The sequence below is a fragment of the Taudactylus pleione genome, unplaced genomic scaffold (assembly GCF_031769625.1).
Source record: "Taudactylus pleione unplaced genomic scaffold, aTauple2 ptg000019l, whole genome shotgun sequence".
Taxonomy (NCBI): Eukaryota; Metazoa; Chordata; class Amphibia; order Anura; family Myobatrachidae; genus Taudactylus; species Taudactylus pleione.
This window is the reverse complement of record NW_028284421.1, coordinates 13,265,627-13,292,217: the sequence shown is the minus strand read 5'-3', so window position 1 is coordinate 13,292,217 and position 26,591 is coordinate 13,265,627. Positions and strand designations below refer to the sequence as shown.

The window sequence follows — 26,591 nt, the reverse complement described above, 5'->3', positions numbered from 1 at the left end:
TGTGTTTCATAAATGGTGCAGAAGAAGATGACACTTGGGGGTAAATTTACTAAAGTGCAGGTTTTTAGAAATGGAAATGTTGCCCATAGCAACCAATCAGAATATACCTATCATTTTTCAAGCACCTTCTAGATCAGGGGTATTCAACCTTGGCTCTCCAGCTGCTGTGGAACTCAACATCCAAGCATGCACTGCCACCTTTTCGATATAGCATGCTAAAACTATGGCAGTGCATGCTGGGATGTGTAGTTCCACAGCAGCTGGAGGGCCAAGGTTGAAGACCCCTGTTCTAGATGATAATAGGTAGAATCTGATTAGTTGATATGGCCAACATCTCCACTTCTATAAAACCGCACTTTAGTAAATATACCCCTTATTAGCTGATTAGAGAATGTTTGAATCTTGGTGATAAATGAGGCCCTTACAATAAAATTATGACTTGACTAATGACTAAGGGCCTGATTCAGAGATGTATGTTCATCCGAGTATATGTTAAGCACATGTGCAGAATGTGTCCTGCAGTCTCCCTTGCAGACCACCCAACCTGCAGCACGACTGACAAGCTGTCTTTTAGAGGCCTGCTTGGGACCCATTCACGGGAATGGAGGTGTGATGCCTCCAATTTCCATGAGGCAAGAGGCCAGAGTCTGAATCAATGGAGGTAGAATCCTGGCCTCTTGCGTGACCAGGCACCAGCCAGACTGCTGGAAAAATTAGCTCCCGCAGCCTGAGCAAATCTAAAATAATACAGATAGATGTTTGTGATTGTTCCAATGGTGATCCCAGGCTGCAACCTTGTTTGCAGTGATGGGATCACGATCACGTAGATGCAGCAAGGAAGTATCTGACACCTCCTTCTGCATTTGCATCTGAGATGGATGGATTTGCACAGCTGCTTGTGTGAGCATCCATCCATCTCTGCATGAGGCCCTAAGATAGATCCTATAAGTGTCTAAACCATACATTTTACAATTTAAGTACTGAAAATACAAACATTACTTCTACATGTGAGGTAAATTATGACTTCTTTATGTACCTTCATCTACATTTTCTCCCTGAGTAGTGCCACTTCCGTGACCAGGGGTAGAAGAGACAGCCCAGTTCGAACTGCCAAAGGAACGCCTGCCGTTTGAGGGTGGCCCTACTGAGATCACTAGTGATGTCAGTAGTGAGCTTCCGGCTCTATTAGAGCCGGAAGCTCACTGGGGCTTGCGGCAGATGAGACCCTACAACAAGAGTCTCGTCGCAAGCCCGATGGTCGCGACCATCGTGACTATCACCTGGTCGCTCGCAAAAGCTGTGGGTGGTCACCCAAGCTCAGTGAGCGGCCAGGAGGCCGGTTTAAAAGAAAAAAAAGTGGCCGCCCTGATTCAGAACGAGCGCTCGCTTTTTGTGAGCGGCTCTGAATCATAGCCTCTGTCCTTTGGATACCTACATTACCTGAGAGTATGAGGAGGAAGGTGGGGCCCTGGCAACATATGCAGATACATGAGCCTAAACGAAAACTTAATGTATAAAATAATTAGATATAAAAAGACATATTATTAAACTAGAAAAAATATGTATTACCAGGGGAAAATGTGCCATTATGGAAGTCCTAAAGTAAAAAGGAAAAAATTTAATATTTTGTAAATAAAAAAAAAAAAAAAAAAAAAATGACCTGCAGGAAATCAAGGCCCAATAGTAAATTAAAGTGGCCAACTGGCAAAGCCAATGAAATGACGCAAAATCTAGGAGGGAAAGGAGAAAAAAAGCAAATGTAAATTCCATTTTGTTCTTTAGTCCTGCCTACATTGAGACAAACGCACTCACCTGCTGAAAATCAAGGCCCAATAATAAATTAAACTGGCAAAGAGGCAAAGCCAACGAAATGATGCAAAATCTAGAAGGGAAAGGAGAAAAAAAGCAAATGTAAACTCCATTTTGTTCTTTAGGCCTGCCTACATTGAGACAAATGCACTCACCTAATGGAAATCATGGCCCAAGAATAAACGAAAGTGGCCAACAGGCAAAGCCAATGAAATTAAGCAAAATCTAGGAGGGAAAGGAGAAAAAAAGCAAATGTAAACTCCATTTTGTTCTTTAGGCCTGCCTACATTGAGACAAACACACTCACATTCTCTCCTCTTCCATCTGATATCTCTGGCGTAATTCCACAGTAATTCTTGTGAGATGTTTCTCAATGAGATGCATTGCCAGAGAATGGAAGTTGCATAGGCATAGCTTATTATAGACTGATACGCTAATTACTTTCTGATGCAATGACACGTGTACGCAGAGCAAATCAGATCGCACGTTGCGTTCAGCGTGATTTCACATAGGATGTATTTAAGTGGCATTTGTAGACTGGCCATGTGTGTGTTTAGAATTGGGTTTACTATTCAGAGTTATGCCACGTATCCACTATGCGACATTACTGAATGTGCCTACACTGAACGACTGATCGTTCAGTGTAGGCACAGCACAAACTGTGAAACGACTGCACGATTACAATGTCGTAATTGTGCAGTCGTTTCACAGTCTGCTAGTGGATGTGCCCCTTTAGGTTGCATGGTTGTTTTCTACAACATTTCTTCATCCTTGATTGCAGGTGAGTGTGTTTGTCTCAATGTAGGCAGGCCTAAAGAACAAACTGGAGTTTACATTTGCTCTTTTTCTCCTTTCCCTCCTAGATTTTGCATCATTTCACTGGCTATGCCTGTTGGCCACTTTAATTTATTCTTGGGCTGTGATTTCCAGCAGGTGAGTGTTTGTCTCAATGTAGGCAGGCCTAAAGAACAAAATGGAGTTTACATTTGCTTTTTTCTCCTTTCCCTCCTAGCACCTCTGCTCAGCCAGCAATGGCAGACACTCCTGAGCCATCTGAAAGTCAAGAATTACCTGGGCCCAGCAATGAGGCAAATATGGCTGGAAGGGGCAGAATGAGGCAGCCTCAATTCAGTCGGAAGGAGCTAGACATCATTGTGACGAATGCCATGGAGAAAATACACCATGGTCCCAGGAATATAGGTGCAGGTATGAATTAAACAAACAGAAACGGTGGTATCCCCAAATGTCTCCCAGCACATTTTTCTTTTCATTTTAATTTCATTTTAGATTTATTCTGATCCCTCCCTTTCATGTACTTAAGGAGTATAGCCAAAATGTTGTCATGACCTTCAAGTTTCTTCTGTCTGCAGGTCAGAAAGCCCAGATATGGCAAGAGATTGCTGATGCAGTCAACACGGAGGCGCCCATCGTCCGTACACCTTCTGAAGTTAAAAGACGGTAAGATATATAAAACAATCATTATTATTGTTCAACAATAATTTTAAGTAAAATCTATGTGTAAATGACATGTTGTAGTGTCTAACACATATACAATTTATTTAAAAACAAAACATGGAATGCAGTCTGTATGATATGGTGTACATGACCAGAACATGGTCATATGTGTACTAATCAACAGTGGACATTTTAGCAGTTTATGTCAAACCAAGGGGTAACTGTACTAGTGCAGAGAATGTAAGGGTTGCTATGTGTTGCTCTATATAATAACTGTACACAACTGTAAGATGATTCTAATTGCATTAATGAATATTAAAACAAAATAAATACAATGTATGAATTGCTCTGACATCACAATGTTTGTTTAGTTATATTATTTTCTGTTAACATGGTTTAATAATTTTATCCCTATAAAAAAATGTGTCTTATAGATTGAATTTGTCTAAGATTGTTTAAGTGTTTAGTATTGTAGTACTAATTTTTTATGCTACAATGTTTTAATTCATGACAGATGGGCAGACTTCCGTTGCAGGCTGAAGGCCAAGATGTCAGCCCGCTGGAGGCATGCGAGGAGGACCGGTGGTGGAGGAACTCCTCAATCCTTGGAATACACCACATTGGAGGAAAGGGCTCTGGGGTGTTTTGAAGAAGAGGAGGTGGTAGGCATGTCTAATATTGACACCGACATGCCTATCAATGTAGCCCCGCTTGCTCAGTTGGGTATGTTCCCAAATTGTAAGGGCTAAATTACAATAATATTGCTTTGATGTTTATATTTTTTTCTTTTACATTTCAGATGTGGATGATGCTCCTCATTGCCTGGATGATGCTGCTGAAGGGGCTTATTACGGGGAGGTAGCGGCAGGAACAAGGCCACCTCCAGATGTAACATCTAAGCCGACCCTCCATCCAAGCACTGATGAAATGCTTCGAGAGATGCATTCGGAAAGCATCCACATGAGACGCATCTCCTCGGAGCAATTGTCAGTGAATAGGGAACGGAATGAGCTTTTATGGGAGCTAATCAAGGTTATGCGGGAGCATAACAGCCTCATGCGGGAGAGCAGGCAGGAGCGCTCCTCTCTTTAGACCCAAGGATTGAGCTCCACCACTGTAGGACTTCAATTTCCCAGCCCTGGCCAGGAGCAGTCCACCTCTAGTCAGGGCACTCGCAGATCCAGCCAGCAGGTGGCAGATCCAGCCAGCGGGTGGCATCAGCATCATCTTGGCCTCAACCTGCAACATAGTGGCGACGTAAACATTGACTGCATCAGGAATCTCTTGCTAGCCCCATATTCCTGGTTGACACTTCTCTATGGCAGCAAGGATATTTAGTTCCTTCTGACTTTTTTTGTTTTGTTTTTTTTACTATTGATTATGTGTGTTTATTTTTCTTGAAAATGTTCTATTGTTTGAAAAATGTAAAAAAAAAAATTTCTCTAACCAAAAATAAAATAAAAAATAAACATTTTGTGTTGTGCTCTGTGTATTACATACTGAATAGTGCAGTGCATTCGTTACATTTGACATCATTAATGTGTGTTTTATAATTTTACATTAATACAGTGCTCAGATACAGTGCTGTGAAGGTTTTCCTCTTATAGTATTTGTATAAACAGAGATTGAAAGTAATGTTGCTGTTGCATCATGTGTTACATATGTTTAAAAAGTAACATTAATGCAAAGCTCACATACAGTACTGTGATGGTTTGGCACTTTTAGTATTTGTATAAACACAGGCGGCTTTTAAGTGATTTAGCATAATACATAGATGTCACAAATAATTTCAAATAAACTAGTATATATTTTTAAGAAATTATATGTAATGCACAGCATTATATTGAAATGAACATACACATACACACATATCAACATATATACCTACTTAAACAGAAATGTAAAGCGGTTTTCTCAATAGAAAATAAGCATACATCGCTTTCAGAGGCTTACCTGCAACTACACACACCACTCTCATCTAGAGCAGCTACATGTGATTTAGCTATTATTAGCTTGAACATCTGAACTTCTGCAGCTGCCATTGGTCTGTGCATACTCTCTGCTTGGGTATCTGGTTACTCAGGATATGTTGCCATTGCGTTCGCAGCATCTGCGATCCTTGTAGCAAATACACCGTAGGTGACGCCCGCTTCACACCCCTTAAATGCCCACCATTGCAGATATTGCGTACCCATCCCACTGCCACGCCTCCATCACTCCTCTTTTTCGATGTCTGCTGCGAGTGATATTCTGTATGCAGATCTCTGTGTGCGCTCTTGCACACAATCTTTCGTGTGTGTGCTCTTTACTGCTTCTGCTTTGCTGCACTTGCGCAGTGTGCCGATAATCGCTCATTGCGTGCGTACTCGCAGTTGCGATCGCTGCTGAATCAAGCCCATTATCTATTAAAGTTAGTTCAAACTTATTATATGGTTTAAACTTATATTATATGGTTACCTATCATAGGTGTTCTTCTATAACAGTTATTAAAAATTTGACTTTTCCCTCCATTTTTTTTTTTTTTTACCATGTACAAACTTAGCAGTTGCTTCCACGGTCCTTGCTTCTGGAACAGCAACCTGCAGCCAGTATCACTGTGGCAGTGCCGCCCATAGCGTCCTTTGGATGCTACAGGCAGGCACCCTGCCATGTCTACAGCTGCCAGGAGCATCTTGAAGATGCCCCAGGCACTGCTGCACATCTGGGAGCTGGCAGCCCCCTATGCGCAACGTCATGATGTTATGCGCAAAGAGGACGGACAGACACAGGATGCTGTTAAGCTCTATTACAGCAAAGCACTGATTGGTTCAGGAAGCTGTCCACTAAGTATGACAGTACCCCAGAACAACCAAAGTTTTTCGGCAGCACATTTGGAGACTGCGTGTGGGCTGCAGGAGGGGTAAATTATTCACGAGTCCCCCCAAAGATTAAGAGGCATTTTTAACAACAAAATGCAGTTGTAGCTTCAGAATTTCATCTCCACGTGTCATGAAAGTGACCACATTCATTTATCCAAACTTGGAGCGCCGGGACAGAGCCTATATGGGCTGCTTTTGCTATCGGAAATGGATGGACCACGCATGACATCATGCCGAGGAGGTGGGGTCGCCAGCAACGGGAATAACAACAGCAGCACAGGAGTATCCTCAGGATGCTCCAGGGTGCTGTAAAGGCTGTAGGTGCATGTCTGGAGCATCCAAAGGACGCTCCGGCGCTGCTGGAACAGTGACACTGGCTGCAGGGTGCCATTCCAGGCACCCTGCTGGCTAGATGCAGGGACCGTGGGGCAGCATTGGTGCCTCTCAGAGGGCTCTACGATCTTTGTGGCCACACCACTCGCACACCCCTAGTTACAGCCCTGGGACCATGGCAGATATTGGAGATATGTGCTGTGGCTATTCCTTTTTAAATCCTAAGGATATGAGAGACAACCTGTACTAAACATTATAATATTTGTTGTTTCTCCGGTATCTACCAGCTGGAGGTACCAGTATGGCCCCGGTGCCACTTATATTTGTGCTGGGTACCTCTGGGTTTGCCTTCCCCACACACTTGAGGACCAGGCCTAATGGGAGGCTTTTTAGTTATTTATTTATTTTAAAATTACTGACAGACAAGAGAGCAAACAGCATGCGCATCCAGCAGTCTCTCCTATCTGACCCATCCATATTTCTGGCAGGAATTTCTCAGATTTTACGGCATTTTGTTAAACCGCAGCTGGTTAGATTTCACTTTGTATTCTTCTTACCATGCAAAAATGTAGCCAACAATATCTAACATGGTGTTTGGAAAACCAGTGGTATTTCAGAAGTTTGACCATTAGTAAATCTGGCATCAGAAAGCCATTTGCCTCACCATTAGCAGGGTCTAAAAAACACAGTATAATGCTGCTATTATTCCACTCCTGGGCTGTGTCGGACTGGGACATGAAGGGCCCACTTGGAAAATGCAGTTATAGGGACCATAATTAGGGGTGTGACCAATCCTCCAGAAGGGGTGTGTCCAGCCTCCACAGAGGCTTGGCTAACCATTAGAGAGTGCATGGACTGGGCCCCTTTAAGAAAACCTATATATAGTAAATACTGCTAGTGCATGCAAGATAATGTACCAGATTAATAACAGCAATGCATTGTAAAAAATACACCATAGTCCTGTGCCGTCTAATGTAACATATGTATAATGTATTATTTAAGTGTACAATCCTTAATTTGATCCCTAGAGAAGGGGGTGGGCCCTCTGGCAATAGGGCCCACCGGGGGTTTCCCCTGTACCCCGTGGCCAGTCCAACCCTGCTCCTGGGCCATTCCTAGAAGCCTGGCACCAAATGACATGTGTTTGAATTAGGGATGTGCGCCGGACCATTTTTGCCGGATTTGGATTTGGATTTGGTTCTAATTCGTCGTCCGGCTTTGGATTTGGATTTGGATTTGCCAAACTGCGGTGACTGGCTTTGGATTTGGATTTGGATTTGGATTTGGATTTTTTTACAAAAATTGACAAAAAAAGCTAAAATCACATAAATTGGTCTTTTTTTTCTTCCTAGAGTATTATTAACCTCAATAACATTAATTTCCAGTCAATTTAGACCATATCACAGCTTATAATATTGTTTTCAACATTATTGGCCAAAGGTTGCAGTGAGCTGACTGGTTACTAAGCGACAAAGCAGCGGCACAACGACACAGACACCACAGTATAAAGCACATCTATGACACATTGCCACACAGCAGTGGCAGAAATGAAAAGTAGTGCACCCACCCAGTGGGGTACGGCCAGCAGAGTCACAGTACTTGTTTACAAAGTGGGCTACGGCCCTAGGAGTCACAGTGCACAATCTTATTAGCATTACACCGCACATAGGGCCTGATTCACATTACACCATAAAGTAGTGTCTCTTATTTATGTTACGACACACAGTAGTGCCCCTTTTACACAATGCCCACAGTAGTGACCCTTTTACACAATGCCCACAGTAGCGGTGTCCCTTACACAATGTCCCCCAGCAGTGGTGCCCCCTATGCAGTCCCCTTAGTAGTACGGTCCACTATGCAGTGCCCCCAGTTGAATGCTCCCCAGTAGTATGCCCCCCATTAGCAGGCCCCCCCAGTAGTATGTCCCCCATTAGCAGGCCCCCCCAGTAGTATGCCACCCAGTAGTATGCCCCCCCAGTAGTATGGCTCCCCCAGTAGTAGGCTGCCCCAGTAGCAGGCCCCCCCAGTAGTAGGCTGCTCCAGTAGTAGCCCCCCCTGTAGTATGGGCCCCCCCTGTAGTATGGCCCCCCCTGTAGTAGGCCCCCCCAGTAGTATGGCCCCCCCAGTAGCAGACCCCCCCCCAGTAGTATAGCCCCCCCCAGTAGCAGGCCCCTCTGTAGTATGGCCCCCCCAGTAGTATTGCCTCCCCCAGTAGCAGACCCCCCCCCAGTAGTGCAGACCCCCCCCCCAGTAGTATAGCCCCCCCAGTAGCAGGCCCCTCTGTAGTATGGCCCCCCCAGTAGTATAGCCCCCCCCCAGTAGCAGACCCCCCCAGTAGTGCAGACCCCCCCCCCCAGTAGCGCCCCCGGACCTTTGACAAGTAAAAAAATAAAAAAAATAAAACTTACCTGTATCCCCGCTCCCGCGCCGTCCGCTCTGTCACACGCTGAGGAGGGAGCCGGAAGACGGAGCTCATGTGTGAGCTCCAGCCGGCTCCCTCCGTGCAGCAGCCAATGAGAGTCTGTGTGACTCTCATTGGCTGCTGTAACAAACACACAGCTGCCGCTGGCGGCTGTGTGTCTGTGTCTGTGTAGGGCAGAGCGCTATCACTGCGCTCTGCCCTACACGCGAGGAGACCTGATGTCGGATTCTCTAGTGAGAATCCGACATCAGGCGGCCGCCGTTCGGCCCCGAACGGGGATCCGAGTCAGGCGGTGAACACCCGAACAGGGTTCGGGTGGACTCGGATCCCCAATGTTCGGAGCGGTTCGGATTCCACAGAATCCGAACCGCTCATCTCTAGTTTGAATAGCAAAAAGTAAGTCATCAGAGAGCTATGTCACAGCCTGTTTTTTAGATTTTGTGTAATAAGGCTGGTGACAGGTGATACCCATCTGTTATATTGGCTATTTATAACACCTTTACAGGGACACAGAGCAAGATGTCATCTACTGTACATGAACTGTGAGCTAATGAGTTTATGAATGTGATGGATGACAAATAGGGTAAGGACCTGCTTATTTAAAACCAGTGTGAAAATGTGTATGTGCTGTTTATTGTCATCTATGTAACATACTAGATAAATTGACTGACAAATAGTATACCAATGCTGCGCAAATGTAGTTCTCGCACTTTGACATGTCAGCATGTAAACTTACATATAAAATCTGGCTTGTTCCAGACCCTTAAGGCCAGTGATTATCCTGCTATATCTTGGACCTCAATTTGAGTCTTAAATCTAGACAAGCAAAACAGTATCACCTCAGTGGTAAAATCAACTTACCTATTAGGCTAGACGGTCTAAAAAAGCATTTATATAAAACTCCGTCCCTCTTATAATCAGGTCAGAGTGGAAACTATTGTGCTGTACTTGAGAGCTAAAAAAGCCACAGTGTATAGTCTCACCTTATTTACTATTATTATTATTATTATTATTATTATTATTATTATTATTATTATTATTATTCATAGCATTCATTTAGCCAGTGTACTCTTCAGTGGCTTACAATTGGGAACACACATTAATTAAACAAGACTGTGTATAAACAGAAAGGCAGCAGTAAAGCTGGGTACACACTATAATATATATAATCTATCGTCCAATGTATCGTTCCAACGCAGATCGGAACACTATATTGTACACATGGTATATTGTTTCTGCCCAATTCGTCGGTCACTGCCATCGTACATCGCATTGCCCCATCTGCTGTTCTATACGGTAGATAGGACGATGCATTGTAGAACATGGCGCACATCGTGAAGTGTGTACGCACCACTGCACATAGAGCCTGATTCATTACCGATCGCAACGGCGATTACGCACACAATCACTTTGTTGCATTCTCTGCATGTGTATGCATCGCAGTGCGCGAATACTCCACTGCGATCGGGACTGCAATCGCTGTGACTACGTAGACACATCGCAGAGTGATTGACAGGAAGTGACCGTTTGGGGGTGGTGTTGGGGGTGGTCGGTGAAACACAGGTGTGCCGGTGCATTTGAACGCCATTACAGGGGTGTTCTTAAATTAGCCACTGCGATGCCATTTGCAGCTTGGGCTTTCACTGTGTGTGCTGAGGTTAGCAATTTCTACATAAGGTCAGACCTTGTGTAAGTGTACATGAGGCTCCAATTTTACCGATTGTTTTGCAGACCTGCTAAGTATTACGGATGTGTGTGTAAGGTAAAGTGGGCGTCCTTATTTTAAGATGCAACGGCATTGCGATTGTAATCAGTAGCATAGTTTTGCAGGTGAGACCGTGCGATTACAGAGCTGCGACCGTAATAGCGATCCTTACTGAATCAGGCCCATAGTGTCCAGAAGAAACTATTGATTGGATAAAATACCCCGACTCGATATATTGTGCCGTCATTCAGAATATTGCATAGTGTGTACGTTCTATATCGCGTGTTCTGGGATTAAGTGAAATTGGGATGACCGTCGCACTGTTTGTTACACCGTATAGTGTGTACCCAGCTTTAGAAAAACTGTTTATAATCTGTTGGAAATAAAAAACTGTTTGATACATGAGGTTAGATTCTATATATCTCATTTCATTCAAGTAGATATTGATGTAGAAAGGTGTTCAGTGGGTCCATGTGATACTGTTACACAGAAATTAACATTTGTGGTAGATTGTTTAGCCTGAGATAAATGCTGTCTGTCAATTGTGTAGATTGATGGTGATCAGCTAAATAGCTTTAAGAATTTTTTTGGGGGAAATTTAATAGGACTACCAAAATGACTTTTCAGGGAATGCTTAAAGGGATGAAAGTTATGGCAAAGTTTTTTCTTTTATGAAGTAGTGAATACTGCAGAGTGGGTGCATCCAGAGAAAGGTTCTACAGGGGTGTATTTATAATGGGAGCAGGGTGTGTGGTGCACACGGGCCCCTGGGTCCTGGGGGGTACACACCGCGCACCCATATTTTCTAATACTTACCTCTCTGAGGTCCCGCGTCATGTCTCAGCCCTGCACAAAACGCCAGAAAATGACAGCCACTGCCATTTTCCCGGCATTTGCGCATGCGCAGTGAGGAAATCACTGGGAAAATGGTGTGACCAGTGCATGTGCAGTAGACTCTGGGCACAGACTAGTGCCCAGAATCTACTACTGTTACGGTCAGCCGGGGAGAGAGGAGGGGGTCCCGGATGTGGAATGCACACGGGCAGGCACGCCGATAGCCGCACCGGGCTCGGGTAAAGGGGGTGTGGCCTAATTGTTGAATGCGTAGCCACGCCCCCCCCTTAGGAGGGAAAAAAGTTTTTTGCGGGGGGGGGGGGGGGTCGCAGGGAGCCCCTCAGCCCGGCGCATAGCCGGTCGGGGGTGCGATCAGTGTGATCTCTCCCTCCACAGGCATAGGAGACTGCTGTGGCTGCTTCTTAGCAGCCGCGAACAGTCTCCTAGTGCAGCCCAGCACACAGCAGCGTGTACTGGGCTGCTGTGATGTAAGAAAGGGGGGGCGGTGCCAGGTCCGGGTCCCCGACAGGCCCTTCCAGCAAGCCCGGGCCCGGGTAATTAGTTCCCACTCCCCCCCCCTCTTGGCGCCCCTGTACATGGCCCCCTCCTCTCTTAATAAGCCTCTGGTTCTACAACTGGGAATCGGTGTAGATAAGGCCAGGAGAGAAATTCAGGGGGGTCTCTACTGGACTCCCAAAAGAGTGGTACAGTCTCCTGCATGATGCCTTCCTGTGGAATTAATGAGGCTCTTCACATTTGCTTGCACCAAACCCCTCGCACCTCGAACATGGTCGTTCCCTTCGGGAATCTCCTGGAGGGGGCATTATATATTGTATTCCGATGAATACAGACATCCAGTGTAAGGACTGACAGCACAGAGCTGATGTAAAGGAACCTCTAGCCACTACATTAAAAATAGACTGTATAATGTAGGGAATTATGAGTATGCAGTTTATGCCATGCCTTGTGTGAGATATGTGCGCATTCTGGAACACATTCTTAGAAGATCATTCAGATCATTCATACCTAAGAAAATATATTCAGGTGCCCAGAGTGGGATTATCAAAAATATATGCTAAAAAGTGTCAGTTATTTAACATAAAATTTCCTGAGCAATGGACTGGGTAGTGCTACGTCTACTTCAGTGATATCCAAAATGTTACAAATGTTTTTAGCAAAGAAATTGAAGCAGTATGGTGTTGTTAACGGCACAGTATTTACTATGATGCCACATTCATGTATGGATACAGCACAATTTAATCCTCCCGTAATGCAACTGCAGTACTAAGCAAAGCAGAAATGTGACGGGCCTTATCGTTCTCACATAATATGAAACCATTGTGTCTTATCTCTGGTAACATCGTGTATGCATCTGCAGAAGGGTTTTGTCATTTTTAATACAACTGGCAATATGGTTTTTTTTCTGCCAGCACTAGCAATAAGACATTGCAAAGATAAGAAAAGGGTAGGGGTGATACAGCAACCATGACAAATAAAAATATATTATAAATTGCTGACACATTTATGTTGCTTCATGAAAACACGACGGATGTGGCTTAAGATCTCATTACAAAGAGCTGATGTAAAGGTTGGATGAGGCCTGTCCTTGCATAAAGACCACATTTATATATGTGTCTGGAGCCAGTGATAGGAGGCTCTGACATCCATCCATTGCCAATGTATACTGTAATGACCAACTTCAATGTGAGCCTGTGACTATTTTATAAAAAACAGCATGGGCTTTAGCAAAAGTTTTGAAACCAGAGCAGCCCGTGCTCCCAGACACAGCAGCATACTGGTTACTATCAGACTGACTAGATTGCCAGTCAGGGCCTCGCTAATGTGACTGTTATTCTGCCGTTATATGTATCCTGCAGCCATAGAACCATCGGTGCTCTAAGCCCAGTAGTCTCATCAACTGGACACCTTCTACATGGGACACTCCTTACTCCTAACATGCATGACATGGAGTACAATATAGTGATATCCATCATTTTGTTTTCTCAGAATGAGTATTTTCCTCACATATCACTTCATCCTTTATTTGATTCAAAACAAAATGCAGTATTGTAAAGTGATGCAAAATAACATGGTGGCTTTCTAAAATGGCAAACATTATATGGTGGGTTGTGATAGGCAATAATATAATCATATCTGAATAATCTGCATAAAACACTGATGTTTGGTAGGCCCATCTAATGGGGGTGAGGTAACAAACCAATCTATCCTTATTACTGCATCAGGGCCACCATCATTCCGATGTGTGCCTTGTCTGTTACACACTCAAACAGCACTATTCATCATTACCATGCTATGGTTCAACGCAATTTGTGGCAGCATATCAAAATCTACTGGATCAATTTGTTTTTGCTCCGGTGCTGGGACAGCTGCTCTTAAAAGCAATAGTTGTGACACAAGTTTTCACTACCGTGTTCTGTCTTGGCAGGGTGCATTGTGATGGCCAGGGATGTGTAGGGATCCAAATGATTGCCTCTTTGCAAGATGGATCTCTTTCCTACAGTATGGAGCCGGGCTCAGTAGGCTAAAGGCCCCCATACACGGCGCAATATAGCAGCCAATCCGACGGATTGGAACGATATCGCTGCTACATCGTTCCGTGTGTGGCTATGATATTGGCCAGTCCACTATTTGCCTTTTTCATGTAGATCTGCAAATTAGGTGCAGGTTGCTTCTCCGGGGACAGTTACAGTATAGCACCTTGACATGCCACTGGCAGACAAACAGGCAGACTATTGCAAATAAGGAAGCAGAGAAGAGAGTCTGCATTTTCTGTCATTTATAAATGAGCATTAATATTCTCAAATGTTTTTCATCTTTGCTTAAAAAAAATCTGTTCTGTATATGTAAAGCATTGCAATTTTTCTTTAATACACGCATTACTTAACTTCACAAAACACAATTAGCAGTGTGCTATGCTGGAAAGAATCTTTTAAAATGTACAGAATACCACCTGCCAATCATTTTCCATTACAACAATAAAGATTGCTGAACAGACAGAATTATACTGTAATTTATACATTGGGGTTGTACATACTGTAACATTAATGTGCTAAAATTGTAATGAAATATGGGCTCGATTCAGACCCGCTCGCTAGATTCGTATGCAATGCAGGCGATCGCACGGCAAGGCACTAGCACACCCACTATGTCTTAGCATGCGATCGCATTGTGTATGCAGAAGCCCACCAGCCTGTCATAAGATGCCCACTTGCGCTCGTCATCTCCAGGAAGTGTATGCAACCATCGGTAACATCGAGTACCATCGGATGCGATCGCAGCACTTGTGGTTGACCATACCCTACTGCAAGCACTGCGAGTGCTTCAGTGTGAAATAAAACCAAGTCATGTGTACTATGACGCTGCCTCTTAATTATGCACGCCTCTGAAATGGCATTAAGACGCTCAGGCACGCCTGCGCTCACATCTCCACTTCCCTGCTTCTAGCGGCCAGCCCTTGTCATTACACACAAACGGCTTCTCCTGTCACTCATTCAGCCGGGCTGTGTATGTGCAGCGAGCGAATGTTTCCCGATTGGTCACACTGGTTTGTGCACACGCATTGCGATGCATACACATGCGCAGAATGCCTACAATCGGCTGGCTGCATGCGAACGCATCCTATCAAGGGGGTCTGAATCAGGCCCAATGTCCCATGTGCCAGTAAGTACATCACTAAAAGGAGTTGGTAATTAAGAGAATTAAAATGTTTTTATAGGAATAATGAGTGAATTAAAATGAAATTAAAATGTGAATTACTATTGAGCTTAACTTTTTGCTTATTTATCTATACTAATAATATAATAAGAACATTGGCCCTGATTCAGAGCCAGTCGCTCTGATAGAGCGCTCTCTCTGAATCAGGGCCGGTCTTTTTTTAGAAATTGCCTCCTGGCCGCTAGCATAGCTGTGGGTGACCACCCACAGCTATAGCGAGCGGCCAGGAAGATGGTCGCGATGGTCAAGACCATCGCGACCATCAGGCTTGCGACGAGACCCTTGTGGTAGGGTCTCGTTGCCGCAAGCCCCAGAGAGATTTCGGCTCTAACAGCCGGAATCTGGGGCCGGCCCCAAACGGTAGGCGTTCAAATGGGAACACCTCCATTTGGGCAGTCACCCACCGGCTCGCCCACCATCGACAGCCGCCCCCTTTGGTGCAAGACCCGGAGCAACGGTTTGCCCGTCGCTATCCGGGTCTCGCGCATGCGCACGACGGAGCCGGCTCCGTCGTGCGCATGCGCTCTGGGCCACAATCGACCTGGTTGCGAGCGCTCAGCGCTTGCGACCGGGTCTGAATCAGGCCCATTGTGTCTGTCTGTTTGTTCCAAGTTGGTGCAAAAACTACTGTACCGATTTTCATGAAAACTGCATCATTTTGTAGTGGAAACTCCTAGAAATAAAATTCTCTTTGGTTCTTCTCGATCCGTTAAAGCTGAGCAATAACAAAAACAAAATGTATTGACATCATCAATGCAAGAGAAAGGCGTGGCATCATGTGTGCGGCCGGTAAGGGGTGGGGGGAGAGGTGCTTTGGGCCCGCGTTCACTTGAATAGGATAGGCTACATAGCAGTCTCTGCACAGGGCACATAGTGACATTGGTGTGAGTGGTGGGTGAAGGCGTTGCTGCCACCAGTCTGTATAGCGCTGCTGGTCATGTGGGCCACTTCCGTGACAGGGCCCCTATGCAAAGCAATACAACTAGATCACCTTAAATAAAAACAAATGTTGGCAGAAGCAATTTAATCATAGGTGAAGCCGCGGGCAACAGCTAGTTCTTAATAAGACCAATGTTTTTAAATCAGTCTTTATGTTAATGAGTTGGTTGATACATATAGCCAGCAGCAGCTCCTGCCCTCTTACCTGAGGGAGGTTGCTGCTGGCTGGTCTGGCCGGCTGGGTTCCCAGTGCCTGCGCAATAGATCTGCCAGGAGCGGCGCATGCCCATAAGCAGCGGTGGCGCCTCGCATGAGCATAACACTGGCTTCTGGGGGCTGCATTGACTGCAGCCCCGAGAAGCCATGTGGGGCTGACTGAAAGGCAGAGCAGTGGCTTCCACTGGAAGCTACTCTCTGCTGATCGCAGCCCGGACTGGCAGTCCCAGGGGGAGGAGACACCCCACCCTGGGGCTGCCTGTCCTGTGCGTAACTGGCAGGTAGCATTTCCAATGGGAAGCCACCTCCAGTCACTGTGGCAGCCAGTGCAGTCACGGACTACACTGGCTCACTGAAGTGGCTGATTTTACTGGGTGGGGGCTGCAGCCCCTTGGTAAAATCCGCCACTGCATATAACTAATACTCATTTGTATTGTCATTTAGCTTTGTACTTTGTTTTATGTTTATGTACTTTATGTTTAGGTTTGTCAATTATGCTTTATGTTTATGTACATTATGTTTAGGTTATCATTTATGTTGGTGTCAATTATGTTTTATGTTTATGTACATTATGTTTAGGTTATCATTTATGTTGGTACTTTGTTTTATATACTTTATGTTTAGGTTTGTCATTTATGTGTGTACTGTTATGTTCCAAGCATTATTTAACGTAAAGCAGTAACAGGCTAACTAATGCTGGGTACACACTGAACAGATATATCTGCAGTTCGAGTGATCTGCAGATATATCTGTAGATAAATGTTGTTCATACACACTGAACGGCCATCATCTTCTAGGCATCCGCGGGTCCTGATGGTCAAGGGGTGGGGTGGGTGCGTGTCCGCCCCCCTCCCTGCGGCTGCCGCTGCATGTGTACGGGTGGTCTGCAGACCGCCCGTACACACTTGTCGATGGACAGATATGTCTGCAGATATATCTGTCCATCGGCTGTGCAGCACAGCCAATGCGATATGTCTGTGAACACCCGTTTTGAATGTAATTTTCATCCAACATCGATACTCCTCTAATTTCAACCCTTGATTCCGCTGCTAATCTGATGACAGTCCACCGTCAATCACAGGTCACTATGATCAATCTATGATCAATCAAAGTGCTTCACAGGTCACTATGATCTGTGCAAGCTTTGTTTTTCTTAAAAGCTTTAAGAGTAAAATCATTTGAAATCCAGGGCTCTTCTTTGCACCCCCAGGGCTTTGGGTGCGGAAGTAATAGTGTATTAATATTATTTTTTACAGGTGTCAGCACCTGTACTCCATCTGTGAAAAAATATATTACACAAAAGACAGTACACACATCTAATCTTTTACTATTTTATTAATTAAATGCACCTTGACACAATCCTCAACGACCCATTAATAACTTACAAAATGAAGGGGTTTATGTCCTCTTTGGTCCATGTAGAATCCCTGAATCCTGGCAAAACAATAAGCAAAATGCCTCTACAGCAACTCTGGGAGCCCCATCGCTAATGAAAGTAATGAACGTGGCTGCGCTGATGGGTCAATTTGCGTCATTTCCCACGCTTCACCTGTAAATAACATTATTAAACTTTTATTACACTATTACCTCTGCACCCAAAGCCCCAGGGGTTCGGAGAAGAGCCCTGGACTTTCAGCTAGTGCTGCTTGTCCTTGGGGGGTGGGAATGGGGCATTTTTTGGGGGTACCACTATTGTTCAGATGCCAGCTCTGAGCTGACCCGTCAAGAGCTATTTACTGTTATGGCAGGGGGACCCCACAATGTTAGTCCCCCTAAAATAGCATCAGCTGCCCCGTCTAGTTCAGCCTCGTGGTGGTTTTTAATTCCAACTTAGGCTCAGAGGCCTGAGGCTGGTTAATGATTGGGCCCCCACACAGGTTTTTTTTTTAAAGCTTTTAACAAATACAGAGCTGGCAGAGATCATAGTGATTATTTGGGTGGGTTTGCTGTCAACTTTGTTGCATGTTCTAAAGCCACCGCATGGTAAATGCAGGGTTTCTATTGTTCTAATTAGAAAAACTGGTATCGAGCCGATTGTTCTATTGTCTGATTCCCATCAGATTTGGTTTTAGTAAACCAACAGATTGCAAACCCGCTGGGAATCCGCCGAAAGACCCAAATCCGACGTTTAGTAAATTTTCTCCCTGGTGTACTCATAGATGTCTGTGGCATTCACTATTGATATGGTCAGTATAGTTCCCAGCAATGATTACATCCATTCACAGTGTAGTGCGTATACGTATATCTGAACTGCATGAAAAACACATTTAAAAGTGCTACAAGCTCTAGGACATCATGCATTTGCATATCTTACAGTGTTCCTGTCCCATGCAGTAATTGTAACTGATGCTCTCCATACAGTTTCAATGTTTTGCTACATTTACAAATGAAATTAACACAAGCAAAAAACTTGTGCTGTATGCCTGAAGCAGGAGGCTGGAAGTGTCTTTGATGCAGTGAGTGCTTTCTTAAAAAACATCAAGGTTAACGTTTAGTCAATGAACTTGTGTGAAAACATCATAATTATAATGAGCCACTGGCTATGGCATTATACATTAAACGGGTAGCTGGGGTGCTGCTATGTTTCATTCAGTAAGGCAACAGCGGTTGTAAAAATCTTACAGCTATTGCTCTATGAAATCATTTAATGAAAGAAGATTATTGATATGGTTGTGCTGGGTGCACATCCTCTGCACAGCATTTAGAGGCAGGTACAAGTGCTATAGAATCCGAGCTTACAATAACATGATGATCACTTGATAAACGTGCAGCGAAAAAAGGAGCAGGGCAGAAGATGGTAGGAGTGGAGATAACACCTCATGTGTTTTCTCTCCAAGGGTAATGATGGAGATGTAAGAGTAATGGGAGAATGGCGGGAGTGTCAGTAGCAAAGTGAAGAGATAATCATGTCTCATTTCCCGCAGTGCTAATTAACTCCACAAATGTGTTACTGCATCTTACTAGGTGCTAACAGGCAGATAAAATAAACCGATAGAATTGCTTTATTTGGATATCCAAAATTGAACCTGAGACCTGTGATCTCAGTGGTTTCTATCTATACACCAATGTGCCTGAAGTGAAGTGCACATTACAGTGAAACATTGAAGCAATGAAAAACTGTGAGTTCTAATATATATATATAATGTATATGTGTGTGTGTGTATATGTGTATATATATATATATATATAATGTATATGTGTGTATATGTATATATATGTATATATATATATATATATATATATATATGTATATAGAAATAGCTTATCTGAGATTTGTTTGGTAATAGTCCCTCCTCAAGAACTTAATCTTCAGGATAGACTCAGGTGACTTTCTTTTTAGCCTGTACGTACACTCATGTACCAAGGCCACTCATTTCATAGTATAACAACGCTTTAAAAAGAAAGGGGAGACCGTGACGTGGTTGGTCAGCTTGACAAATTAGCATTCACTGAATTTAAATATATTACAGTTTAAGCAGGTGAGTGCCGTGTTAGTATGATTTATACATACATATATATATATATTTATATATATATATATATATATAAAGGGCATTTAAAGAACGCATGGCAGCCCATCGATCTTCTACTAAACAAGCCCTGCAGTCTGGATCCAGCGACCAACCTGTCGCAAGATATTTCTTGGAGGCCAAATATAACCTGGCAACTTTACGCTGTCGCATCATTGAACATATCCCAGTCCCGTTTTGAGGAGGGGATAGGTTACTTATGTTATTGCAGACTGAATGCCGGTGGATTTTTACGGCTAGACACTTAGCCCCTCTGGGTCTTAATGAAAACCTGGGGTTATCTTGTTTTCTGTAAAATGTTTGTGTGTGTTTTATGGCTTCTGATCATATTATTACGATATTTGCATTTTGCCTGGTTCATGACAGTTCTGTGCCGACATTGTTTACACACTGGCATTTGTTCTCAGCATCTTGTAAATCAATGTTTTTATCATATATACCCACGTTTGTTTATACTTACCAGCATTTCTTTACATTGTATTATGTCTGTATATTATGTTCCATTTGGGTCCACATTAAGTGGTGAGTTTATGTTTTTCATGTTTGTTGTCTCATGGTTGCCATGGTGTGCTTCCATTTGTTCCTCTTGGTCAGTTTTGGATCACGTGGTGTGGTTCTCTCTGTGCCCTTGCGTGACACCTCCCTTTGACATCAGTGTCTGGCGTCAGGGGTGGCGGCAGGCGGAGGCCCGGACCGTCTCACAAGTATTTAGGTATGTACATTATCGTTTGTTTGTAACTTGCACCCTGACGAAAATGCAGCAATAGAGCATTGAAACGTTGGAAACTCTTTCCTTGTCGTGTCTCATTCCATGAGTGCCGCCGTATTGGATCCTTGTATACAGCTGCATCACTTGTGTTTAGCTCGGAAGGTATCGGATCGTAACTATGTATTTTTTTGCTACTTTTGCACATTAGAGAAGTGCCGCTTTCAAGATTGTATATATATATATATATATATATATATATATATGCAATGTATATATACATTAATATCTGAATAGATTTTTAGGCAGCACTTTGTTCTCTTAACCTTAACCTATTATTAAATATGTTATAGTCTTTAGGTATATTATGTTGAGTGTCAATTATGCTCTCTATGAAATATACTGTAGATATAATAATTTAAGTGTCAGACATATGAGATCATTTATGTCAGCTAGCAGGGTTTTTATGATCTTGACATTTGTTGAAATACTATTCCTGAGATACTGTATACTATAATTCAGTATAAAAGAAATACTGCATACGTGTTAAGCATACATGTTGGAATCCTAGATATTACCATAGGCAATCCTTTATCCAAGAGCTTTGCATAATATGTAAATGCATTATCAGATTCATGTTAGTCTTATTCAATATACATTGGATAATTCAGTAAAACAAGAACACCATACATCATTTTTTATGTACCTAGGATGGGTGTAGCCAAGTATGTAAAGATAAAATGCAATGTAAAACACTGGGCATGTGGGATGTATACAACAATTCTCCTGCCTGTATATAAGCTGTGGTAAAGCAGCACAGTACCATTGAAGAGCTCCGAAAACTCAATTGTACTGGGTACCTGATGCATCCCAAATAAGTGGAACTGGGTGTGGAGTTCTTTTTTTGTAATGTAATTTGATAGCATTTAGCAGTACAGTTCAGTCCCTAGAAAGTTTATATATCACTATGGGGCCCATTCATCATCACTTAATGTAGCTGAAAATAGTAATTTTCTTTCAGATTTGTAAAATTCAAGCGTAGGGACTATTCATTACCCAGGTAATGCAGGAAATATCACTGATATCTGATTCCTACCTTGCAGCCCCGATACTGTCTGCAGTCCCCATACATTAGTATGAGTTCCTTCATTTATCAAATTCTAAAGGCTGAACATTTTTGGAGTTTGTCTGCGGTAACCTGCGCCATCATCAGGTGGCATTAGTTTCCGGAGTCCCACTCCTTCCTATTGGATGTTGGTCCGGGTTGTGAGGAGGGATCTGTTCGGCAGGGACGTGCAGTCAGGGTAGGCAGAGGAGGCAGAGCCTCCCCTGTCATTCTCCCTCCCCTATCATACTGTGTTTTTATACATGTGTGCCTCCCCAGCCATTGACCTCACTGCACGTCACAGCTGTTCGGATTCCTCCACTCATGCAGACCCTCTCTGTTTGTATGCCTAAACTCAGGTCACACATGTACACTAAAGCTGGCCACACATCTAAAGATTATCTGTCCAACCAGCCAACTAGTTTATTGGTTGGAATGAAAATCTGGTAAGGAATACAATCAGCAAATTGCTCCCAAACGCTGGAAAATGGACCAAAACTGTTGTTTGAACAAATAGTTTAGATCAAACATTTAACAAACTTGTCTGAACGAGGATTTTCATCTGTTTTCTGGCATTTAAGAGCAAATTGCTGATCATCATTTACTCCCATATTTTACCAGATTTTCATTCCAACCAATCAACAAGTTGGCTGGTTGGATGTAAGTTGGTCTAGTGTGTGACCAGCTTAACACTGGTAGGTCAAACCCAGCAGTGTAAAGTTGTCAGTGACAGGGTTTGTGGAGACAGCTGCTTTTTGGAGCTTCTTGAATTGCTCCAATAATATGTTATCCTATGCCATGGGCATCGGAATAGGGGGAGCAAGGGGGCAGCCTGCGGTCCCCAAAAAAGGAGCGGCGGCCTTGGGGACGGTCAGGGGCTATGCCGTATAGCAATATGCTGCACGGCCCCTGCCCCACATGGAGGAGGAGGTGTAATGTGCTGCCTTTGCAGTGCAGGGGCTGTGCAGCCTATTGCTATAAAGCACAACCCCGGCCTGAGTCTGACCGTCCGCGGCCACCGCTCAGTGGCTCAGGTAAGAGAGAGAGAGGGGGGAAGTGCTACGGAACAATTTTTGTTGCCCCACCAAAATAAAATCGTTCCGACGCCTCTGTCCAACGCTGCAATTCACCTATATGTTCATTACTAAAGCTAGACACAGAATGCTGCCTTGCAGCTCAAGAGTCAAATGGCGGCATCATTATCCAGCAGTTTGACCACACATGTAGCTGGCCAAATTGGATGAGATCCAGCCAATTAGTGCTATGAAAAAACCTACCAAATTGCTTCAGAACCACATCAGGACCTGTACGTTCTGTCACCAAAATCATTGTGTACAGATAGACGCAGTGCAACATGCCCAATAATGATATTGTTTCATTTTACTGATATTATTATTGGACAGAGCTCTCAGACAAAGCTAAAGCAGCAACAATGAAAATGTTGTTTATTTTCTGTGGAAACAGGTAATAGGTGAGAGGCAGAAGGTAAGGACACTGCAAAGCATGGGCCTCCATAACAACTGGACCTCTTGCTCCTTTTATAGTTATACTCAGGATTACTACAGTAAGATTTTTCAGTCCATTTCCTTTCACTGTTGCAAAGTTGTACTTATATTATTTGTGTCACTTTTCATAAAAATTTTAATTCACTGCCATTTTTTAGAGAGCAGCATTTTATGTCACGCCTGCAAACCCCATGAGAACATGTTATATGCTTTCTGCATGATTGACTTGATTCAGAGATGGACGCAATATTTGTGTTGTATTCAGTGGAGCGTTTTCTTTTGCCACTGCGCATGCGCCAGTACCCCAGTGCACACGCGTGGCCGATGGATTAACAACAGCAGATGCAGAGAGAATGTATTCACAAAGTGAGTGACATATACAGATGTGTCGCCATACACTGTTGCTGCAGTCATGCCAAACAGCCCCTGTCGGCGTGCCATGGCCCAGTATCGTTTTTGTATCTTTTTCACCCGACAATGCTTCTTAGTCGCAATGTAATGCATCTAGGATGCACCAGGAGACTGCACTGATTCATTTGATATGCAATACATGTCTGAATCTGTATATGAAGTGCTATGCTGCAGCGGCCGCTGCTTTTTTCTACACCAAAGTCCGTTGTGCTTCGTTTACAGGCGTAGTCACACACAGATATACCAGTGCCACATACAGTATCAAAGTAATCAGTGCAGTTTACTGGTGCGCTGTAGTTGCACTGCATTGCGACTAAAGCTAAAGATTTTCTGTCCAACCATCCAACTAGTTGATTGGTTGGAATGAAAATCTGGTGAGGTATGAAAGCAAATGACAATCAGCAATTTGCTCCCAAATGCCGGAAAATGGACAAAAACTGTTTTTGAACAAATTGTTTAGATCAAACATTTAACAAACTTGTCTAACAACCAGTTTCATCTGTTTTCTGGCATTTAGGAGCAAATTGCTGATCATCATTTTCTCCCATACGTTACCAGATTTTCATTCCAACCAATCAACTAGTTGGATGGTTGGACAGAAAATCTTTAGGTGTGTACCCAGCCTAAGATGTACTTTAAGATGAAAAAAACTCTTGGCGCATGGGGTGAATAGAAAAACGCAGGCGTATCGGGAATGGTTTTTGGCCGTGAGCCTCTGTGAAACCCTGGCGTCTTAGATGAACGAATCTGTCTGAGACAGCATAGGCTTACTCCGAAGTTCAATTTGCAACAGATCCTTCTGCTTTTGTACATAAGCGGCAGATGTCAGACGCTGAAGGAAGAGTCACAGTGCACATAACATCAGCTAAATCATTAGCATATTTTAGCAAGTTCGTTGCGTAATGAACCCTAGTCACAACGGTATTTGCGTCCATCTCTGTATCATGCTCGATGAGGTAGTAGACTCATTTGTGCAATGAAGTATTGTGACTTCACACTAATAACACATGCTTAACAGTTGTAGTTATTGATATAGAAATTCTCAGCTTAGATTTAGTGTGACAAGTAGGTTTAATTGTGTTCTTTGTAGCCACTGGCGTCAGGGCCGCCATCAGGGGTGGGGATAAATCATTACTTTACTGGCAGCCAGGGAGGAGAAACGACGCGCAGGCAGCATTCTCTAAGTTGCCGGCCGCAAGCCAATAACAGCAGCGACCTCTCCTGATTGGCTGCCAGTCCGCGACCTGTGTTTGGCTCGCGGCCATCATCGTATTTAGAATGACACCGGCGCTGTTTCTTCTCCCGGTTTCCTCCATGCCTGACTGGCTGTCAGTGAGAGGTAAGCATACTGACCCTTTCCTGCACTCATTTTATAGTCCAGCCAGCCTTCCCTGCGCACCCTTCCCAGTCCAGCCATCCTTGTCTGTCCTTTCCCCCTTCTACTCCAGCCAGCCTTCCCTGCCCTGTGCCCCCCCAGTCCAGCCATTCTCCCCAGCCCTGTGCCCCCCCTTTTCCAGCCAACTTTCCCAGCCCTGTGTCATCCCTGGTCCAGTCAGCCTACCCAGCCCTGTACCTCCACTAGTCCAGCCAATCTTCCCAGCCCTGTGCCATCCCCTAATCCAGCCAGCTCTGTGCCCACCCCTAGTCCAGCAAGCCTTCCCAGCCCTGTGCCCCCCCCACCTAGTCCAGCCAGTTTTCCCAGCTCTGTGCACCCTATCTAGGGGAGGGGGCCCTGCCTGTTTGGTCAGTGCCAGGCCCCATCATTTCAGATGGCAGCCCTGACTGGCGTGCTCTGGATGCACATAGTAGGCCAGCAAAGGATATTACAGATAATTACAGATTGAGGGCCATGAATCAGATAACACCTCCCAGTCACCTCCATACAGCGTGCTATCACCCTGTTACTGGATATGACAGATGGCAGATACTGTATGTGGTGGTAGGATCAGAGTGGTGGATGGCTGGAGCTATTCCACCAGATTGTGGAAGACTTTAAGGTTGCTGAGAGATGACAAGGGACTGCAGTAGTGGAGAGCCGTTTGGTTGGATCACCCCAATAGGTCTAAGGTCTGAATTTTAAATCAGTGAAGGTAGAACAAGACCTGTAATATGATTGTTAATGAAAGTGGAGGAAAGCAGATCTGGGGTCTAAGTTTTAGTGAGGGAGGTGTTTCAGGAGTATCAGACATGGATATGATTTTAAACGTGAGATCTTGGGCTCTCATTTTAAGCCTGGGTATCAGATCTAGTATCTAATTTTAAATCAGCCGTATCAGATCTGGGCTCTGATTGTAAAACAAGGAATTTAGATTTGGAGTCTGGATTGAAACCAATGTGGTCATATTTGTTGACTGATTTTTGATAAGTGAGGTCAGGGGTGGGGGACAAATTTGAGCTGTGATTTAAATGAGTGGAGGTGGCGATCAAGGATGTGATTTTATTACACTTTTAATAAAAGAAAACTATTAGGAATGATGATTTATTGTTCAAGTTAACTATACAAGGTGAACATTATTTTACTCTCAAATTGTTGGTGTATAGTTATTATATTCTTTGTTTTTAAGGTGAAAATAAATATGAGGTTTTTATGACATTAATAGCATTATTATTTATTTTAAATATAGAGTGAGACGTATAGAGTGAGACTTTGGTAGTATTGTACAGTATATTAGACAATTAAAGGGCTCCTGTACTTGATATGTCACTAGAAGGGTACCTGTATTGTATATTGGCTGCTAGAATGCTCTATGCTGGCTCAGTAGTGTTCCTACTGTAGCATTTTCACTTTTAGGCAAACAGACGGCGGAAGAGAGGTAGTAGCCCAGGACTTTGAACCTTCTGAGCCCAGTCACAATTGGGAGCCCTGCAATCCCTAGTCCTACACCATGGTCAGTGCCCGCTTCTGTGAACTATCTGTCTATGCAGAGCACATGGATAGAGGCTTCGACACTATCACTGTGCATTTAAAAGAAAGCCATCCTTAACAGAAAAAAAGAGGACATTAATGGGACTTTGGAACACTCAGGGA

At 43.9% G+C, this 26,591-nt stretch overlaps 2 protein-coding genes across 3 annotated transcripts in view; both read left to right on the top strand.

Moving 5' to 3' along the window:
• Positions 1-26,591, top strand: part of APBA2 (amyloid beta precursor protein binding family A member 2) — a 416,211-nt gene that overhangs the window by 20,408 nt on the left and 369,212 nt on the right. The gene's annotated exons all lie outside the window — the stretch shown is intronic.
• Positions 3,909-4,568, top strand: LOC148540335 (uncharacterized). Its single transcript, XM_088443413.1, has 2 exons — positions 3,909-3,987; positions 4,064-4,568. The coding sequence occupies exons 1-2, from the start codon at positions 3,933-3,935 to the stop codon at positions 4,354-4,356; spliced, it is 348 nt and encodes a 115-aa protein (XP_088299539.1). The 5' UTR covers positions 3,909-3,932; the 3' UTR covers positions 4,357-4,568.

Coding starts and splice junctions, on each gene's coding strand:
- LOC148540335 (XM_088443413.1), top strand. CDS start 3,933: ATGTCTAATATTGACACCGACATGCCTATCAATGTAGCCCCGCTTGCT. Junction 3,988..4,063: donor AGCCCCGCTTGCTCAGTTGG/GTATGTTCCCAA, acceptor TTTACATTTCAG/ATGTGGATGATGCTCCTCAT.